The sequence below is a fragment of the Myotis davidii genome, unplaced genomic scaffold (genome assembly GCF_000327345.1).
Source record: "Myotis davidii unplaced genomic scaffold, ASM32734v1 scaffold41, whole genome shotgun sequence".
In the NCBI taxonomy this organism is placed as follows: Eukaryota; Metazoa; Chordata; class Mammalia; order Chiroptera; family Vespertilionidae; genus Myotis; species Myotis davidii.
In genome coordinates, this window is record NW_006292344.1 from 359,502 (window position 1) to 379,007 (window position 19,506).

The following is a 19,506-nucleotide window of genomic DNA, read 5'->3' on the forward strand; positions in this document are numbered from 1 at the left end:
CCCAATGATCCGCTTGACCAGGTTTGGCAGGGTGCGGGAAGGCTGACCACACACTGTAAGGAGAAGAAGGGAGTGGGGACAAGAGACATACTGTGAAAAGGTCAACATGTGAAAAGAGCCACCAAGAGAAATTCACATTTCACCCACTGTAGATTATGCCACCACAGGACCGTACTCTACATCACGGGCCACACTAGCCTGGAAGATCTCTGTGTTGGGTCATATTTGGCCTAAGTTTTTCTAGCCTGGCTGAGCTATAGTCTGGACCTTCTGTAGTCAGGGCCATCTATGGATCAGGCCATTTGATGTATAGACCGTCATCATCTTGAACCATTTCCAGCCAGGATCACTTTTGGGCTGGACCATCTTGAGCCTGGCCAGTCTCTAATAGTGATCACCACCCCCTGCCCCCCACCCCCATCCTTTTTTTTTTTTTTTCTCTAGAAAGGCATCTCATATACCAGAAGTTGTCCATACTGTGGGCACTTATAAAACTTCTGAAAACCACAGGTCATGGGCTTTGAGAGATGAAAGAAACTAAAAGATGTCTAGTAAGTCACATGAAACTCTGGACTGGGAGCCAAGACACCTAAGGCCTTGATCTGGCTTTTCTCTCCTATGTTCTATGTGACTTTGGCTCAGTAAATTGCCCTCTCTAGATTTTAATTGTTGATCTACTAAATGAGGCAGTTTAAGATGATCTCCAAGGATATTTTAAATCCTAAATTCCTTTAATTTGTATTTTATTTGCCCTGGTCACCCCCATTTTATAGGTAAGTGAAACTCTCCAGAGGTTAAGTGACTACCCAAGGTCACATGGCTATTAAGATAAGTAGCAGGTGATTAACTAGGTTCTACAATCAATGTCTTGTCCTGTATCCCACAATGCCTCATTATATATAAAGATCACACGATGGGCCCTCTAACCTTTTCTTCTCTAGCATAAAGGACTCAAGCTGAGAATGGATGCCCAGAACATCTAAGGATAGGGAAAGGTGGCATAATCTACGAGCAATGATGCATGGGCCCTGTTCTGAGCCACCCATCATTGCACCCAGGAACCCTGTATACCTTCAGGGGAAGAAGAAAGGTCTGATCAAACTTCGTTCCTCTGAGTTGTACCCCGAGCATGCACATGCACCACCAGCCTCCTGCAGCCAAACACCTTTGGCTGGCTCATGAGCAGAGGTTCTTCAGGATCATGTCCCGCTGGCTAAGAACAAGTTCACATGGACCCTTCCCAGCATGGTCCTTAGACCTGGGAGGTAAGCCTGGTGGGAGCATGGGCCTCCTTTTGGTTGCAAATGGCCAGGCTACACTCTTTGGCCCTAGAAACTATCAACAAAGACCAAAGAGCATTTGAGTGTTCTTGGCACCTTTGGGAAGTCAGGCTTTTAGAAATCTAATGCTTTACAGATGCTCTTCATCCTGATGCCAAATGCTTCTTATTTGTTCTTGAGTTACCCTGTTGTTCACCCCAGGCCTTTCACAGTTGAAGGCCAGACTCCCAATTACAAGCAGCAGCCTACAAGGTGACAGCTCAAGGCAGGTCTGTGATGAGCTCTGCACAGTGACTCATGTAGTGCCGAAAAGCCCTCATCTGGTAAAAGACATGCCTGTGGCTTAGTCCATGATCACAACAAAACCAGTGCTGACTGGCATTTTTTTCCAACCAAGGTGTCAATGGCGTAACCCAAGTCCTAGAATGTCAGAGTTAGGGTAGCTTGGAAAACAGCTAATTTACAGATGGTGAAACCAAGGTTCAGAAAAGGCAAGTGACATACTCAAAGTGTAGTGCCAGAGCCAGAAGTAGAGCCCATTTCTTGTGACTCTAACTTCATTTTCTCCACAAAGACTGTTTTTCTTCTTGATATGTTTTTCTACTTTTAAGAGCTGGATAATGCAACCAGCCATTGATAGGGCTCATGGAAATAGGGTAATTCTTTCAGCTGACACCATTCTACATATAGTCCTTCCTGGGAGAAATGAATCTTCTTGAAATATTATAGCCTTGCCTTAGCTGGTTTGGCTCAGTGGATAGAGAGTTGGCCTGCAGACTGAAGGGTCCAGCTTCTATTCTGGTCAAGGGAACATGCCTGGATTGTGGGCTCAATCCCCAGTAGGGGATGTGCAGAAGGCAGCTGATCAATGATTCTCTCTTGATTCTCTCTTTCCATCTTCCTTCCTCTCTGAAATCAGTAAAAAAATATTTTTTAAAAAAGAAGGAAATACTATAGCCTCAGCTGTACTGCAGCCAGACTTGAGCCTTAGAATACTGAAGGAACTTAGAGAGTGCTTTCAAAACAAAAATGTGATAATGTGATATTAGGTTCATAAAGATGGCATAAAATATAATCAGAATCAAGAAGTGCTCAGAATGCTGTGTTATCAAAAGTCTTGGGTTCACCTTCCAGCTCTGCCCCTAACTTTCTGTGGGTAGTTTTGGACAAACTATACTGCACTGATTCTTAGTTTTCTCATCTGTAAAAAAAGGGGAAAATAATATTTGCTCATCAGTTTTTGTGGAAAAGTGAATATTCTGACACTCGATGAAATTGTTTTCTCTCTTCTGGCTTGCTTCTGGGTTCAATCTCAGTGTTTTAGGAGGAGAGAATTTATAAATCTCTAATCTGGCTCAATGATACACCATGGTTCTGCCAAACATCAAGTGTTAAAATAATTTTATGACTCATTGTATCCAAGATGCTTTGTATAAATATAGAGGATGATGACCATAAAAGTTATAGAATGTCATGGATCACATGGATTTGCTCCCTCCTTTCTGAGGTATGGAATCCTAGTCCCAGAGGTATTACTTACCAAAGATCACAATTAGGAAATGACAATACCAGAACTAGGATCCAAGCCCCTGACTTGCAGCTCAGGGCGTCTTCCCCTTCCAGAGGTTATAACATGGCTGCCCTGGATGGAATCCACCTGCAGTGCTGTTTTCTTTGGCCCACATAGTATTTTAGCAAAGTAGGGATTTGACCTTCCAGTTTATCACAGCTCCACCATTTCCCATTTTCTCTGAGAGTTTGCCAACAGTGTAAAGTCTTGGGTGTCTTTCTAAGCCTAAGCAAGTTTATGGGGATTAGTAGAGTGTGAATGGATTGACCTTCCCCCCCTTTTTTTACTTCCTCAAGAATTCTTTCTAAGCATAAAGCCCTTCTAAGTGAAGTCTTCTTAATCAGCCCTCACCCCTCTACTCCCAGACAACCACAGGCACTGACTTCCTCTTTCTCTGGGATTTCATAACTCCTCAGTGTTGGCCAAAGCTGATTCCCAAATGCTGACACTTTCTTCAGTTCTTAATGCCACTGATAGACAACTCCATAGCTTTTCCATTTTAATGTCTAATCTAACATCTAGAAGCCTACTGAGTGTTATTGAGGGTTACTAAAGTGTAAAAAACACTATCTCTATCAAATAATAGCACTACCTCCATCTCCCTAACACTCTGGTTCAGTAAAATACAGATGCTACACAACACTTCACCACACTCTGAAACTCCTATTGCTGGAGGAATGTGCAGCCAGAATCAGGACCACTCTTCAGTGCTGTTTTGAATGGTTTTGCCTTTCAATTACTGCTATTCTTGCCTTTTTTTTTAAGCATAAATTTCTGTTGTGAATATTAAATATAATTTTGTGGGTTATTTGTTTAACCCTACATTTAGGGCTATAATTTTCTACTAAATTGATTTTAATATATACATATGTGAGATGATTATGATGCAAATCATCTATACTTTTAATGCTAACACAAGTGTCCACAAAATATACCCTAAATCCATAGTTGCACATTGACACTCCCTGCTACTACAAGTCTTTTATTCATTTTAAAGTGGGTCAGTAGGTGAGCTACAGGGAAGCAGCAGTCAGTAAAACTTGAACACATTTATCTTTGAAATAACTTACTCTATCCTATAGTTATTTGTCTGATGTTGTTTGGTTCCTCTATAGCATAGTGAATGATTGAAGATGGGGTGTCCACTTTCTTGATTTTCCTGACACATACCCACTGCATAGGCTAAAAAACCTGGTGTCAACGGAGCAAAAACTACAGAGAAAGGAGACAGAAAGGCTCCTGGTCTGATAGAACATGTAAATATAGACCTATAGAGGCGAGTTGGTTTGAGAAGGTGTGAGGTTGGATTTCTCTGACCTTTGAACCTCTGAAGGTATCTTAAAAAGCAATCAAAGCATCATGCCCTCAACTTCCCCCTCCATTAACAGCCAGAACTCCTGTGGCCCTCAGGCCTTGAATAGGAAACGTTGAAGCAGAGGACTTAAGGGTGTACCTGGCAGGCAGGTGGGCTGGCTTCTCCCCAGTACTTCATTCATCCAGACTCCTTGGGCAGAACAGGTATATATACCTGGGAGAGTGAGGAAAGATTGAAGAAAAGGGAGAAAATGGTCAATTTAAAGTACATGGAAAATGGATCTTGGTTCTTAATTCCTCTACTGTGGATCATTTGAGTCTTCCAAATTGTCTTTCTGATGTCATTCCCTCTGAGCCAATCCTCTCAGCAACCTGAAGGCTCTTTCTAAAATGAGGATCTCATCATGCCCCTCTTCTGCTCAATATCACCAATAGCTCCTCATTACCCTCAAAAACAAATACCACATGTCTCAGCATGGTGTCCAAGGCTCTGTGCAATCTGACTCACGCCTGTCTGGGGGCCGCTCCTTCCCCGCCCAGCCCTGCCTAGCTCCTGGCAGGCACTTATCATTAGTCACAGAGGTCTTGGTTCACAGAGTGCTCTGTGGCACACTTGCCCTTCCCTTAACAAATCCTTTAATGAATCACACTCATGTCTACCATCTCATCTGCATCTTACAGTAGCTCTGTGAGCTCCATCACTGCTCCATTTTTAAAGTGAGAACTTGGAGGCTTTAAGAAATTAGGAGAATTTTCTTAGTGCTAACGCTAACCGTAACTCCAAGTTTGGCAGAGTCAGAACTGATCAGCCTCATGTCCCTGAGGGTTCTTTCTCTGTGGGAGGCAGTGAGTGTGGATGTGTGCAGGCCTTGAGCCAGGGAGAGGCAAGGCATGTCTCCAAATCTGTTCTTTCCCAATCCTGCCAAACTGTGGCCAACTGATTGGCTGTTTCAGCCCCTAACTTAACCCTGAAACCGAGCGGGTGTGAGGTGGGAGGGGGCTGATTTAGTATGCAGGGCTCACCTGTGATATTGTTGTACATCTTATAGTAGGGCTGCTGGCAGGAGTATCTGATCTCAGATTTGTATGTGGTCAGGTTATTTCTTGTGGAGAAGGTAACCAGTCCATGTTCCAGCTCTGCTGGGGCACCACAGTCTGCAACTGAGACAGAAGAGAGGTAGATCCCTCAATTATCCTTTGCTCTTCTTCTTGGGGCCATCTGGCATGTTGTGCACTGCACATAGCTTTGGTAAGTCATGTAATAGTCTGAGAATGATGCCCCAGAGGATTGTGGAGGGCACAACCTATGAAATCACCAGAGGCCTTGCTTTTGGGGTCTCTCCCATCTATTGTGTGGTCAACTCACCTAGCCTAATCTCAATTTCAGGGCAAGGGCAGGTCTGCTAAGATTTAAGCAGACCCATCTCTTCCCTACCAGTGCTCTTTCCTTGGCTTTCAGATCTATTGTACAATCCTCTTCGCTTCTTCTACCCAAGCTTGAAGCCTATGGCTAAGCAAAAAATTCCAGCTGAGAAGAACCAAAGGATATTCAGTTCTTCCAGACCCAACCACATGCTGAGTAAGAGCCGTTAATGTACTCATATTGAATAAGTAAATAAATAAATAAATAAGAAAGGAAAACAGAAAGAAATGCAATAAAGCCCCACCATGCTGGCTCTCTGTAGATACAAAGTCAGGAGGTGGGGGTCAGGGTAGACCAACTTTTAGTCTTCACCTGCTTATTTTCCCCAATTATTGGTGGCTGGATATTGAGGTTGGCTATAGGATAAGACCAAAGATGTCTGCTCTTCTGGGGAGATTTCCAGTCCATCCAGGTCTCAGGCAAGTTTCCAGTATGGATATAGTCCATTATGAGTCTTCCAGGAGCCAGGTCAGAGGCTGAGGACCCAAATTGTTAATGTTTCTTTCGTTAAGGGGTGGTGCTCATTCCTAAGGAAATCCTAATCTTAGGTCTAACAACCTCTACCAGAGTTGAAGAATCATAGAGGAATCACAGAAGTTCACAGTTGCAAAGGACTGCTAAGGTAGGTGTCAAGAAGGTCAACTTTACTTTACAGATGAGCTCAGTCCTGAGACTTAACTGGCTAAGGTCACACAGTGAGTTATGATCAGGGAACTAGACCTGACCTTAACTCAATTTTTCTTTTAAATAAACCAAAATGACAGTTCTGAAGGATCTGTTTTCTAGTTAAAACTGCCTATAATCAGTATTAGCTGGGTAATGATGGATATTGATTGCCAACCTTCTGATAATTTCAGAGGACTGCATCCCAAGGCCCTAGTAGAATTTCCAGAGTTTCTCTCTTCCTGAATTTTCCCTGCTCACCTTGGGAAACAGAAATGGGGCAATTTACCCCTGAGATGCTACTCAGATACTGTGACTTTTAAGTTTAGGACTCCAAATTCATCTGTTTGATTGAACAAGGAGTTGTCAAACTTAAATATAACTAACTCCAAGACCCTCTGGGATGGAGCAGAGGATGAAGAATGGGAATAAATGTAGGTCCATTCTACCCAAAAGGATGGCAAAAGCCAGAACTGGTCAGTGTTTTGTTCTGGCATTTGACCTCCCACCTGGACAAATCATTCCCATTTGTTTTGATCACTCAAAGTAGACACACTTGTCTACTCTGAGGAGAGCATGTGAAGATCAGCACTAGGACAACAAGAGGTGATAATATTTATTATTGAAAGCTATCAACAGTTTTCAATGCATTATCCGGCTGAGTCTCAAAGCACATTTTTCTCCCTTTTTTAGGCAATGCCATTGATTGGTGCCTGGATCTTGGTATGACTCTTGTCTTCCTTAACTTCAATCTAGCAGTTGATTTTACCTAAGGTATCCTCAAGACCTGATACCTAATTCCAGGTGGAGGAATTCCAGAGTTGGTCTTAGACATGGTGTGAGATGGTCAAGCTATGTGACATAGCCAACACTGGTTAGATGTTTTCTGGGTGGAGGGCCTGCTTTCACATTACTCTAGAGAAGTAACTTTGCCCACTTGCTAAAGCTGTTCCTACAACCATATGGAGGAGGTGATACATAGTGGAAAGTGGAAATCACTTCAGCTTGGGTAGAGTGAGCAGGAAAGGGGTATGCCTTCTTCCCAAGGCTATGGTGGCCTGGAGACAATTTCCCTTTTTGAGAGCCCTTGAGCAGCTCTGGCTGGTACCATCAAAGATGCTGCATCCAGACTGTGCTTCCTTAACTAGTCTGTCTTGTTTGCTTTAGGGGAATTTCATCCTTTTCTCTAAAGATTCCTCTGGCCACTTTCACACTCTCCTCCATTCCCTTGTACTCCCTTTCACATCCCATCCCTCTGGAATGGGATGTATCACCCATGTCTTTCTTGACAAGCCATATTGAGCATGCTTTGCCACAATTTGGGGGCTTCTTAGAGAACTCAGAGTTGGCCCAGGGATGGCCTCCTTCCACTCAGCCTCACCTCCATCCTTCCCCTCCATGGGCTTATGCTCCAGCATCACAGACCCCTTCTTGTTCCACTCTCTTCTGCTGCTACTTTCCCCTCATGGGAAACCCTGTGTATCCATGCCCTGACCACCTCAAGGCCTTAAATGTGGCTTTTTCTTAAAAAGCTTTTCTTATTCTTCTAATCAGATAAGGCTGGTTCCATATTTCTCTTTGCAGAGCTTTATTTATTGACCTCTCTCTGATGTATGCATCTTATGTTGCCTGTTATTACAATTATTTGGGCCCATTTCAAACCTTCTGCCTAAATTATAATTTCCTTTATCACACTGAGTACCATATATATTATACTTTTGGGACTTAAAAATACTGATTCAATAGTATTTAGTGACCATCCCATATACTGTCTTAGGAGCATCTGGACAGCTCCTTGTCCACCCTTGCAAGATTCTGCCCTCCTCCAGAGGCCATTTCCTCACCATACTGACTATAGTCGCAATGCAATGCAAGGCTTCTCTGATATGTGTGTCCAGATTTTGTTCAGGCAGAAGCAGAGATTTCCAGTATGCTGGCTGCACTCCATAGCCCTTATCACTACTTACAATTGACCCTTGGATGTCCAACGGCACCAGAGCTGAGGACTACTGCTTTCAATGTGATCCCTATCTTTTGCAAAACTTTAATCAGTAAATTTTCAGAAATTCAAAATGTGTAAGCCCCAGAAGAAAAAACTCTCAATGATGGAATCTTAGCCCTGTGTTAGGTATAGGTGGGAGGGAAGATTTTAGGCATGAAGATATATCTAGATTCCCTAAAAATCCAGGCTATGTGAGTTATTCCTAGTTCCACCTACTCATGTTAAGAAAGTAACAACAAGTAAAAATATTAAAGTCATAAAGTCACAGGCATTCTCATCATTTAAATTTGAAGTGTAGAGTGGATTGGAAACCGGGGCCCACTTTGACCTGGTCAACCTAAGACCATGGGATTGCATATTATTAAATCTTGTGTCTCTAGGACCAAAGTCATATTTCCTTTGAGAAGAATATGGTCCATTTAGAGATGATAAGTCTCCCATTGTTTTTTTTTTATTATTTTCTAGAGTAATGTCTTAATGATGGGTGAACCCTCAAAATGAGACTTGTTTTCATACAGGCAGGAATTTCAATTCTTTGAGACTGTGTTGCCTTGTTTAGCATCCTTTCTGATCCACAATGAAACAGGGAATGGAGTGTTGGCAGGGTGGGGACGAGTGGAGTAGCTCTGGGACCCAGGCTCTTGTAAGTGATCCATTCCTGGATGTCTGCAATGTGTGGGGTCCCGTCATTCACTGGGCCACTTGCTCTGACTCGAGTTCACTCTCCACATCCATTTCAGTTTCTGTCACCATGGTGAGGATCAAAGAGGGATGAGTGGGTCCAGAGAAAGGAAGCAGAGAGAGGAACGGAGAGAGAAAGAAGAGGAAGAGAAAAATTAGCAAGCAAAGCAGAAGCAGTTCATGCTGGAAATACAGAAATCACTGCACTAGAATTGATTAAGAATGCACAGTTTAGGTACAGCCAGTGTGAAGGACAGTATGGGATTGTGGAATTTGTACCATTCAGAGAATTTGCACAGTCATAAATGCTGGCTCATGAGGGTTATAATATTCTGCTCTGGAGCAAACTTTGCATTCACCTGACCCAGAGCCCCATTTGACATATGGCATTCTGAGTGGAAGAGAACTTGTCCAGGGTCACTACAGCAAGGTGGTGGCAGGTCCAGGTCAACAACACATAATTTTTACTTCCTGTTCTGGTGCAGGTTTCTTCACTGCACACACACTTCCTGTTAGTTCCCAACCCCTTTCTTCACAATCTCTGGGGACTCTCAACTTCTCAGACTTATTCAATTTTGTGTCTCCCCTAGGACCTGGCACATACCTGGGATAGAGAGATGTTCAATAAATACCTACTCATGAATGAGCAGGGATGTTCTATGTGTCTAAATAGGGATTCTAATAGTCCCAATCCAGGCTGTGCTGGGAGAGTCAGGTCACATTAGGGGGACAAAAAAATTCTTCTTTTCTGTGGCACAAAACGACAGGCATTATTTTGTATACTAACAAAAGCCACATAAAAGAGTACCATCAAATATAATAGTGCCTAACTCTACCAACACTTGTGTTACAATAAGATGTGTGTATTTTATCAGGGAAGAAAATTATTATCAAAGTTTCCTACAAGCATAAATGAGAGAAACCAATACTTTTCATAGTGAGGGAGTTGGGTGGGGGAAGAAATAAGCATTTATTGAGCTTTTACTTATTCCTGGTGGTCCCCTTGTATGATATGGACATTAACACAGCTAATCCTCAGAATAATCAAGAATGTAGGAAACTGAGGCAAAAAGAGTTTGAGTAAATTGCTTAGGGACCTGAAACTGTTTGAATCTGGATTAGAATCTAGAACTTTCTGACTCCAAAGCCACATTCCATCCTCTACCCACATCCTCCTTTAGCCCCTCTTTCTCAACAGCCTCGTGTTTGAGTAGAACTCAGCCATAGCACCACAAATGAGGCACATGCGGGAGAAGGCAGCAGAGTTCCTCCACGTCTGGCTCTTGTCTTTTCCATCTGAGTTCCCTATAGACATCTGTCCAGGCATCCAGAAAATGTTGTTTTAAGCCATAAAATGCACCTCCTGCTCCTCCTCCCAACCCTCCCCCTCCCAACCATCCTATATAAAGAAAGGGAAATTTAAGACAAGCACACACTGCTCCAAAGTTCTGCCAGGGATTTACCTCAAGGGAATCCCAGCCTGACAGTGTCCCATTGGGGCAATGGGAGTGGATCTGCCAGCCCAATGGATCTGAGCCATTTAGGAGACAGTGGGACAAGGATACCACTCCAAGTTTACATGAAGTCACGAACTAGGGGCAGGCGAGACTAATCCTAATTCTTGACTTCTTACCTCTCCGTTCTAAAGCAAATCCTCCTCCCCTTCCTTCCTGTCTCCTTTTCCCTCCTTTTCTGTCACAATAGATGAGTGTCTTAAAATTGTGGTCTTTACAAGTCTTGCATTGAAGTCACGGGGTAGGGGGAGAGGAGGTAGTGGCTGAAACTTTGTAATTTTGCAAAGCTTACTAGGTTATTTATATAGAATACATTATGTTAGAACCATCAGGAAATATTCTAGAATATTAAAACTAGTTAAAACTCTCTATTTTACAATTAAGGAGGAGGATCCTGTCCATGGTCATAGGGTGGGTTAGCAGCAGAGACAAGGCAAGAACTCTGGGTCCCAAGGGTCGTGCAGAACTGTGTCCCCTGCTTCACACACATCCACTGTGTTGACCCCACAGTCCTAAAGCGTAAGATGTCCCAGCAGACTTAGTGGGTATGGCTGACAGCCACATGGACTGGCAAGGTCACTCAGCTCTGGGCACTGGGGCCAAAATAGTTTCCTGAATTAGCTATTTGAAACAGAGCTAGTTTCAAACCTGGAGACGTGCTATTCCTGTAGCAAATTGGCAATCTGTCTGCAGGGAGAGGTAAAATCCGTATTTAGAAAGTAAAGACCCACAAAAAGTTTCTTTTGGAACCCTATTGTCTTATTGCTAAAAGATACATACTTCTTTTGTCCAACCCTCATGTGTCTGCTGACCTCCTGCCCCCTTTCTCTGAAGGTGCACCTGCCAAGTGGTCCCCCTGTGTGGTCTCTGCTCGAATCCCACCTGTGTTGGGGAGTTAATGGTCTTTATAATAAGCAGGTTTTGTTTTCTTACTTTTACAAATGGGAATCTTGTTACTCCATGAGCCGTCCTTCAGGCACTCGATCTGGAATGTGTCCATCTCCACATTATCCTAGGAAGAAACATGACGAAAATGTTGGGAGAAGGAAAACAGGTATGGGTTGGTGGTGCTTTTTCAGCACAAGCAGCTCAAACTACAAATCTGGGTGTCCTAACCTGAGGTTTTCCAACCATAAGCCTCCAAGGGCAAGCATGAAGATGAGGAAAAGATAAATGCTGAATTCATATTCCCCATTCCTGCCCTGGAGAGAGTCCTACCGGTACCTATCTGCCACTTCTAAAATGGATGTGAGAAGGGGTTTGGGCAACTGCCCCTGAAGGAAATCTATACTCTTGACTTCTTTTTCAGAGCAGTGGCTCTCAAACCTGAGCAAGCATCAGCATCGTGAAGGCACTTGCACAGATTGCTGGGCTCTGCCCCTAGAGATTCTGATTCAGTGTCTCTGACCTGGGGACCAAGCCTTTGCATTTTTAACAAGTGAGTTGATGCTGAAGTGGGGACCCCACTTCGAGAACCATTCCTTCAAAGCACTGGTCCACTAGCTTGGCTCACATCAAACTCACCCGGGCAATGTAACAAAAAAAACAATCACTGGGCACCGCCTATTCTGCTTTCATTAAGCTCAGGTGGGCCTAGGAGGGGACTTGTTTTTTTTAAGTTAAGCAGGTGATTCCTAGGAGAATCACAGTTACAGAGGGCGGGCGAGTTCCTATCTGCCACATCTAAAATCCCTGCTTTCCACCCCCATTTTCCCCAATAAGCCTCAAATTTGTTAAGGTTGTTTGTCCTGATTGTAGGGATGAGTAGAGCTAGATTTTTTGAAATTCAAACCAGCCCACAATCTGGTAAAAGACTTGTGTGCCACTTACAGAAGTGAGAGTCTAGGACACATGCTTTAAATTTTCAGAAGACTGGGATTTCTGGAGTGTTTTGGAGATTTATAAAAACTATTATGGGACCATCACAAGCTCTGGAAGCCCATCTATTCGGGGAGGCTCTCGAGAGAATTTCTCTCTCCTGGTGGCTCCCACTCCCCAGGCAGGATCCTGTACCTTCAGCACTTTGTAGCCTGTGTCACAGCTGACCAGCACCTGGTCTTTGAAGAAATACTTGGCTTGCAAGGGCTCAATTTTCCCTTGGGCAGGAGGTTGTAGCCCTGGACACTCCTTCCCTGATGAAGCAATGGAAAAATAGCAAGTGAGAAAACAAAGAAAAGTATGGCATCCGGAGGTCAGTCCCTAGACTGCCAGAAGTGATGGAGGTGGAGAAGACACAAGACTGGGTGTTAGGGGCCTGGACCTAATAAACTTGAAGAAAACTTACTGGAACCTGAGCAGGTCCTTGGACCTCTCTTTCCTCATTTGTAAAATGATTTGCTTGGCCAGTGATTTAATCAAATCTCAGGATTGGATAGCATATTAAGTGCCATTGAGTGCAAGCCTGGTCGGATGCTTTTTTCTTTTTAATAACATCTTCCATAGTAGACATTAAACATCTATTTGCATTTCTACAGTGACAGGGAGCTCCATACCTCCCAAACCTTCACCTTTCATACTGAATTCATCTGATTAAAGAAATAGTAGTTTCATATGCAATTGAAATTTATACCATTCTATATTTACTCATCAGGTGTAGTTTGCCCTCTTGGGGAACTTAGGATGACACCAATGGCTCTTTCTTTCCAAGACCATGCCTCAAAGTGTTGGTCTGTGATCATATGCCTCTGAGCCCGCTTTTCAAAAGACTAAATCCAGGATTCTCAGGCCTGGGGCTATCCCAGAAAATTTTTCCTGGACAAACTCTCTTTTGTTAACATTTGCTTCACTTTTCTCCCCAGCACTGGGCACTAAATTTGATAGTGCAGGCCAGGCCAGGATATTGGAGTCTATGAATTGAATTAGTCATGCCCAGCTGTGGTCTTGTCGCTGATGTCCACCCTCTTCTTTTTCAAGTTATTGCATACACCATGGGTCAAATGGCTCTATCAATATTTGGGCCAAGACTGGCTGCCTTGGGGTATCAGGGAATGAAACCCATGGGCTTTGCCAGTCCAGGGGGAACATAAAGAGCCAAACTGCTGTAATGGAACATTTTGAGCTACAGGCCCACAACGAAATTCCAGCCTCAGACTTGGAGAGGGATGGAGCTGGAAGGGTCCTCTCCAGGCCCAATGAATCACAGTGTGTGTGTCGGGGGGTGTGATTCAAAAACCAAGTTCTGTTTTTTTAATCTGTCCATATGATTCTGAAGTACAGCAAGTTCGAACACACCATGAACACCCCATTTTATAGAAGAGAAACTGAGTCAGAAGAGAAAATGTGCTTTGGTGTACTCAGTGGCAGAGCTGGTAATCCCACCACAATCCCAGGGTGGAGCCTCCTCATCCCTCAGCCACTGCTCCATGAGGGCTGAGCACAATGACCAAGTTACCTGTTGCCTTGTACGAGAGCTTCCAGCCCCGGTTCTCGCCTGAATTGTCACTGCGGAACCGGATTGAGACATTGTGGGTCTGGGTATTGATGGGTTCTGGGGATTTCTCTCCACAGAAGGGTCCCAAGACTTTTGGGCCAGCAATAATCTGTGAGGGACAAGACAAAGAAAAAGGAGGTTCACATCAGAATAGCAGTGGCTGCTGCAGGGGCCACCTCTACACTGTACCTGGGGTTTTCTGGAAGCCTTCATGTGAAACCTAATATTCACTCATCTAGTGGGAGTTACCATTCACCAGATAGCTCCATCTTCAATCCCACAATTTACAATTTATAATAGTCCTGACAGTGGACTAGGCATGTTAATAATCCTCTGCTCAAAGATGCACATATGCCTCAGAGAGGGACAGGCCTTGTCCTGTGCAAAGCATAGAAAAGGCCTCTGCTCTCAAAAAACTTGCAGTCTAGTTGGGGGAGGATAATAAATATGTGCTTTTTATTTCTAACTTACGTAGTAAAATCTATGTAACCTATAGAATTCATCATTAATATGATAGATAATAACTCTAAATAGGTGGCCAGGGAAGGCCTCCTTGAGTAGGCAATACTGGATTTGAGACATATAGGATGAATAGGAGCTTTTCATTGGAGGAAAAGGGTAGAATACTTTCTAGGTAGAGAATGCAGCATATGTGAAGGTCAAGGCCAACAGAGGGAGTACCATGGCATGATGTTGAAAAGGCGCAAGGGCCACATTGTGCTGAGGAATTTATGTTTACTTTCAAGTGCAACCTTGATCTAATCTGAATTTTATAAAGATCAGCCTGGATGCTATGGGAGAACAGGCTGTGTAGGGCAAGGGTAGAAGCATTGCAGTTGACCAGGAGATAATTAGGTGTGGACTAGGCTAGGGGGTTGGGATGGAGGAAAGGGAATAGGTACTATTCACTGATCCAGATTTTCCAACTTCCAGTCCTGGGTCTTTCCTATGCATTTAACTCCTTTCCTTCCATCTCTGAGGATGAGAATTTCCTAAGCCTCATTTAGTAACCAGGATCTACAATCCTGGGTGATATCTTCATCTTGTCACCCTTACTGTGGAGAGGTGGAAAAGTAAAGCCCCAAGTGATTAAGTACCTGGATAAGGCTCATGGCAGAGCTCCTGGAAACTATGTATAGGAGGCAGAATTCTAAGGTGGTCCGCATGACCTTCACTCCAGGTGTTACTTCATGATGATGTTATGCTACATGGGAAAAGGGATTTTGTAGGTGGCCAAGTGGCTAGTTTTGGATCAGGGAAGATCCCTAGACTGGATCTGATTAAGCTGGTAGATGTTATTTTAAATAGTTATCTTTTGGAAGATATCTGTTTGGCCCCCTATCCTGGGAGAAGGTAGAGGGCAAGATTATCCATTTTCCCAATTCAGCAAGATTTTCCAGCATCGCCAGAGCGAAGGTCCATTGCAAGCTTACCTTGATATAGTCATAGGGGCAAGGCACCTCTGGATGGTCCTCAATGTCGAAAATGTCTTCAAACTGCAAGCTGATCATGAAACCTTCCTCCAGTCTGATCGCATAGAAGCATTCAGAGCTCTTAGGGTAAGGGTTGGGGAAGTCAGGGCTGGTGATCACGCCAGTCCTCTGGGTGAAGAGGTTGTCACTGCACTCCACTATGGGAAACATACCAGAGCAAAGTGACCCACCACACATGGCCACAGAAACTCCTTTCTTAACTGTTACTGTATGGTTTCACAGTGGTCCCGAGAGGCTAGCAGGAAAGGAATACTTATGCCCCTATCACAAATGGGGAAACTGAATTTCCATGATGGGGAAATGATTTATCCAAGGTCACACACTAGTAATTTGAAGGGGTCAACACTCAAAGGCAGTGAATGTTATAAGCCTTCTCATCAGATTTTGTAGCATTTGGGGGTGGGGGGGAGGAGGGAAGGATAGGGTTTAAGATGGAAAGGTTCTGAGATGGAATGGTTGAGGTGGTGGTGTCTGGACTGCTTTTGTCCTGCTCTCCCCTCAGCCCAGACTCTATTAGGTCTCTGCTCAAAGCCTGTTTTGATCCCTCATACACCCCCTTAGCTTTGTTTTGTTTCCCTTTTTGCTCCTGACCACTACTTGCCTCTCTGTGATAGATTTGTTTGTGGATTCTCTTGCCCCCACTAGACTGTATGTCCCTTGATCTCAGGGATTCTTTGTCCCCACTTTATCTGCTGCACCAAGGACATAGCACCTGGCCATGGCTTAGCTCTGCTGAGGTCCTTTTATTTGCTATTGGACCTTTGTCCTCGAGTTGACCTATCCTAGAAGTTGGATGTCAATTCTTTCTAAGCACCAGCTCATCCCGCTCATTTGCAAAAGAGTAAACTGTGTCCCAGAAAAGGGGGCATAACTAACTTGAAAGTCTACAACTCAGAGCTGTAGAACAAGGTTTAGGTCAAGGTTACTTGAATTTCCATCTATTTTCATTTTCTGCATCACACATTCTCATGGCAATGATATTGCCCCAAAGGGGGTTAAAATTAGTTCTTGGTAAGGGGAACTCTTACCTTTTTTATAGTTAGGCATATAGTACATAAATAATATATACAGTGTATCTGTGATATTAAAATTTCATGGGTAGGGACAGATATTAAGCAGATTAGGAAGATAATGTTTTTAAAAGTTCCTGGAGGCACAGGTAAAAGTGAAAAAGAGATCAAGAAATCTTGCTCATTCTTAGCCTCCACTGAAGTCAGTATATAGTAGATACTCAATAAAAACTTACTGAATGGAAACCATAGAAAATATAACCCTCGAGATGAAACTCCTGTATGTGCCTTTTCTCTACTGATGAGTCATATAGGGATTTTATTCAGAAGCAAGTAGAAGCTTTTGAAGGAGAAAGAAAAAGAACTCTCACTTTCAGCCTTGTCCTCCTCCAATGATCTCTCACTCAGCTTCCAAAGGATGTTTTTAAAATCCAGCTCCTTACCCTGTAGTCATACTAATCTATTGGTATTTCCCCTAACATTCCAAATTCTATTGGGCTTAGGCAGGTTTGCGGAGGCTGTTCTCTCTGCCTGGAATGCTTTCCTTTTCCTTATTCTTTTATGTCTGTCAGGGCCACCATTTCTGGGACGTGTTTGCCCATACCCCAGGCAGACTCAGGTCTCATCGTGCTGTGGCCGCACTACTTGTACAGCATTGACTACTTTTCACCATTTGCTTTGTGGCTGTTTCCCATAAGCTAGATGGTCCTCATGGAAAGTAGCTGACCCTTCTGCTTGTCAACCTCTGCCCAGCCCAGAGACTATGGCAGAATAGGCATGCTGATGAAAGATTAAAACAGAGAGAGCAAGAATGAGATGTTTTCTTGCTCTCTGTCTTTGCCTCTCTCCTCCCTCTTCTTTCCTTTGGACCAAGGTTCTCTTTATCACAGAGGAACTTAGGGGCTATGGAAGAGAACAAAAGGAACTTCTGGGGGAAGCCTAGTTCATGGCTCAAAGAGAGGGGACTGGGAAAGCTTTTTTTCTTGAGTAGACCAATTACCTGCAGAGGGAAAGGAGATAGGGAGAAAAGGGCAGAGATTCATGCTGCCCAGGAAGAAAGATGGTCTACAGGCTAGGGCTGCTGGGCATTTCAACAGCATCAAACATAGGGTACCTAGAAGCACAAATCTCTGACTTCATTTTTAATTGTTCCTACTGTCCTTCTTCTAAGGCTCCCTCATCTAATTGGAAAATGTGGCACACAATGGTGATGAATAGGATCATCCCTAGGCCCTACCTCTGCAGGTCCTGTTGTCCGTGTGGAGGATGTAACCAAAGCGGCAGGAACAGTAGTAGCCACCAATGTAGTTATGGCAGTAATGGTCGCAGGACAGCTCCTCATCCTCCTGCTCTGTGCACTCGTCCACATCTGTGGGGGAAGGCACAGCCTCTCAGTCAGTCAATCCATATGGGATGATGAAGACAACAGCTAACATTTACAGAGCACTTAGTGTAGGCAATTCACTATGTTGTGAGATACTTGCATTTATTCACTTAATCCTCACATGAAGCCCAGAAGTAGCCAATGTTTCTGTTTACAGGAGGAAACTGGAACTCAGAAAGGTAAGAGGCTTACCCAAGATTACAGAGAGCCAGGTTCAAACCCAAGCAACCTGACTTGTGGTGGTGCCACTATCTTCTAACAATTGAGATAATAGCAAGCAGGACTGTTACTATTCTTATTCAACAGATGATAAGACTGAGAGACTTAGAGGCATTAAGTAACTGACTCCAAGTCACACAGATAGTAAGTGGTGGAGACAGCATTCAAAATCAGATGGGCTGGTTCCAGAGCATAGGCTCTTGATTTCTACTCCATTCTGCCTGTCTCTATGTTGCTTATAGGGACCAAGCCCTGTCCTAAGCACCGGAAATATAAAGATAAAAAAGATGCATGTTCTCAATCCAATTTAAAAATTTGGCTCAGCCAGCATAGCTCAGTGGTTGACCATGGACTAATGAACCAGAAGGTCACAATTTGAGTCCCAGTCAGGGTACACGTCTGGGTTGCGGGCTCAATCCCCAGTGTGGGACATGCAGGAGGCAGCTGATCAATGATTCTCTGTCATCATTTGATGTTTCTATCTCTCTCCCCCTCTCCCTCCCTCTCTGAAATAAATAACAATGTTTTTTAAAATTTTTGAACATACATTTCTCCCAAAAGGGTATATAAATGGCCAATAAGCATGTGTAAAGATGCTCTAAGTCACCAGTCAGCAGATGGATAGATATGTGATAGAGAAAATGATGCAGTAAGACATTCATGGGAGAATCTGTGTGTTGAGTATACAGGTGTTCATTGTAAAGAAGAGAATATGAGGCACTTTTAATCTTTAGTGAGGAACAGAGACCTGGGGATGAGCCACCTTCTTCTCACTTACCCACAGCCATGTAGTGGGCATCGAAGCCTGTGAATCGCTCCTCATCAGAGAAATCTGACTGGAAAGTGATAGACATGAAGGAACCAGGGGAGAGGACCATTTCCTGGCCAGGGGTATGCTCAGTGTCTGTGTTCTCACTGCCACAGAAGATTGCCAGCAACTGGTCTTCAGTTTCTACCTTTGAGGTCAAAGAGAAAGGGAACAAATGAGCAGCTTCACAAATTAGCTTCTTCAGTAGAAAAGAGGGAGGGGCTTTCCTTGAGGTAGACCAAGCAGCCTGGGAAATCCAAAGGATAGGGATTAGGGATTATGTGATTTAAGGAAAGACACATTACAGTTTAAGTAAAAGTGGCCATCCAATCATTGTTTCATTCATTTTGTTTAGATCCATCAGAAGTAGCTTGACCTTTTTTATTCCTGTTGACAACCAAATGACTTCTTTGTTGAAAATAATGCAATGTTAAAATTAACAAAGAGATCACCTCACAGATGGATTTTATATGCAACAGAAATTTTGCACATTTCCAAAGAAAAGAAACTTTATATACAATATAAGTCATTCATTGAGCATTCAGTGTGTGCTGACACCCGGCTAAATAGGTGATGGGGATGATGAGAGAAGAAGAAGACATAGAGCTGTGCATGTTAAGACTGATGAAAACACACAGAGCTCTTATGCAGTGTGACAGGTGGTTTAATGGAAACGGGGATGCACTCAGACGGAGGTGAAATATCCCCATTAGAA

At 43.6% G+C, this 19,506-nt stretch overlaps 1 protein-coding gene across 3 annotated transcripts in view; it reads right to left on the reverse strand.

Annotated features, from left to right (window-relative positions):
• Positions 1 to 19,506, reverse strand: part of MASP1 (mannan-binding lectin serine peptidase 1 (C4/C2 activating component of Ra-reactive factor)) — a 62,651-nt gene that overhangs the window by 15,467 nt on the left and 27,678 nt on the right. Inside the window, exons 3-11 of one of the 3 annotated variants that reach the window (XM_015565373.1) lie at positions 18,762 to 18,939; positions 17,618 to 17,749; positions 15,311 to 15,507; positions 13,839 to 13,986; positions 12,461 to 12,579; positions 11,381 to 11,459; positions 5,188 to 5,325; positions 4,304 to 4,378; positions 1 to 53 (exon numbers count right to left, since the gene is read on the reverse strand). In XM_015565373.1, the coding sequence (XP_015420859.1) occupies positions 1 to 53; positions 4,304 to 4,378; positions 5,188 to 5,325; positions 11,381 to 11,459; positions 12,461 to 12,579; positions 13,839 to 13,986; positions 15,311 to 15,507; positions 17,618 to 17,749; positions 18,762 to 18,939 (1,119 nt within the window). Of the gene's footprint in view, positions 54 to 4,303; positions 4,379 to 5,187; positions 5,326 to 7,531; positions 8,996 to 11,380; positions 11,460 to 12,460; positions 12,580 to 13,838; positions 13,987 to 15,310; positions 15,508 to 17,617; positions 17,750 to 18,761; positions 18,940 to 19,506 lie in introns of those variants that run through there. The other 2 variants (XM_006765853.2, XM_006765852.2) reach the window with 2 other exon arrangements.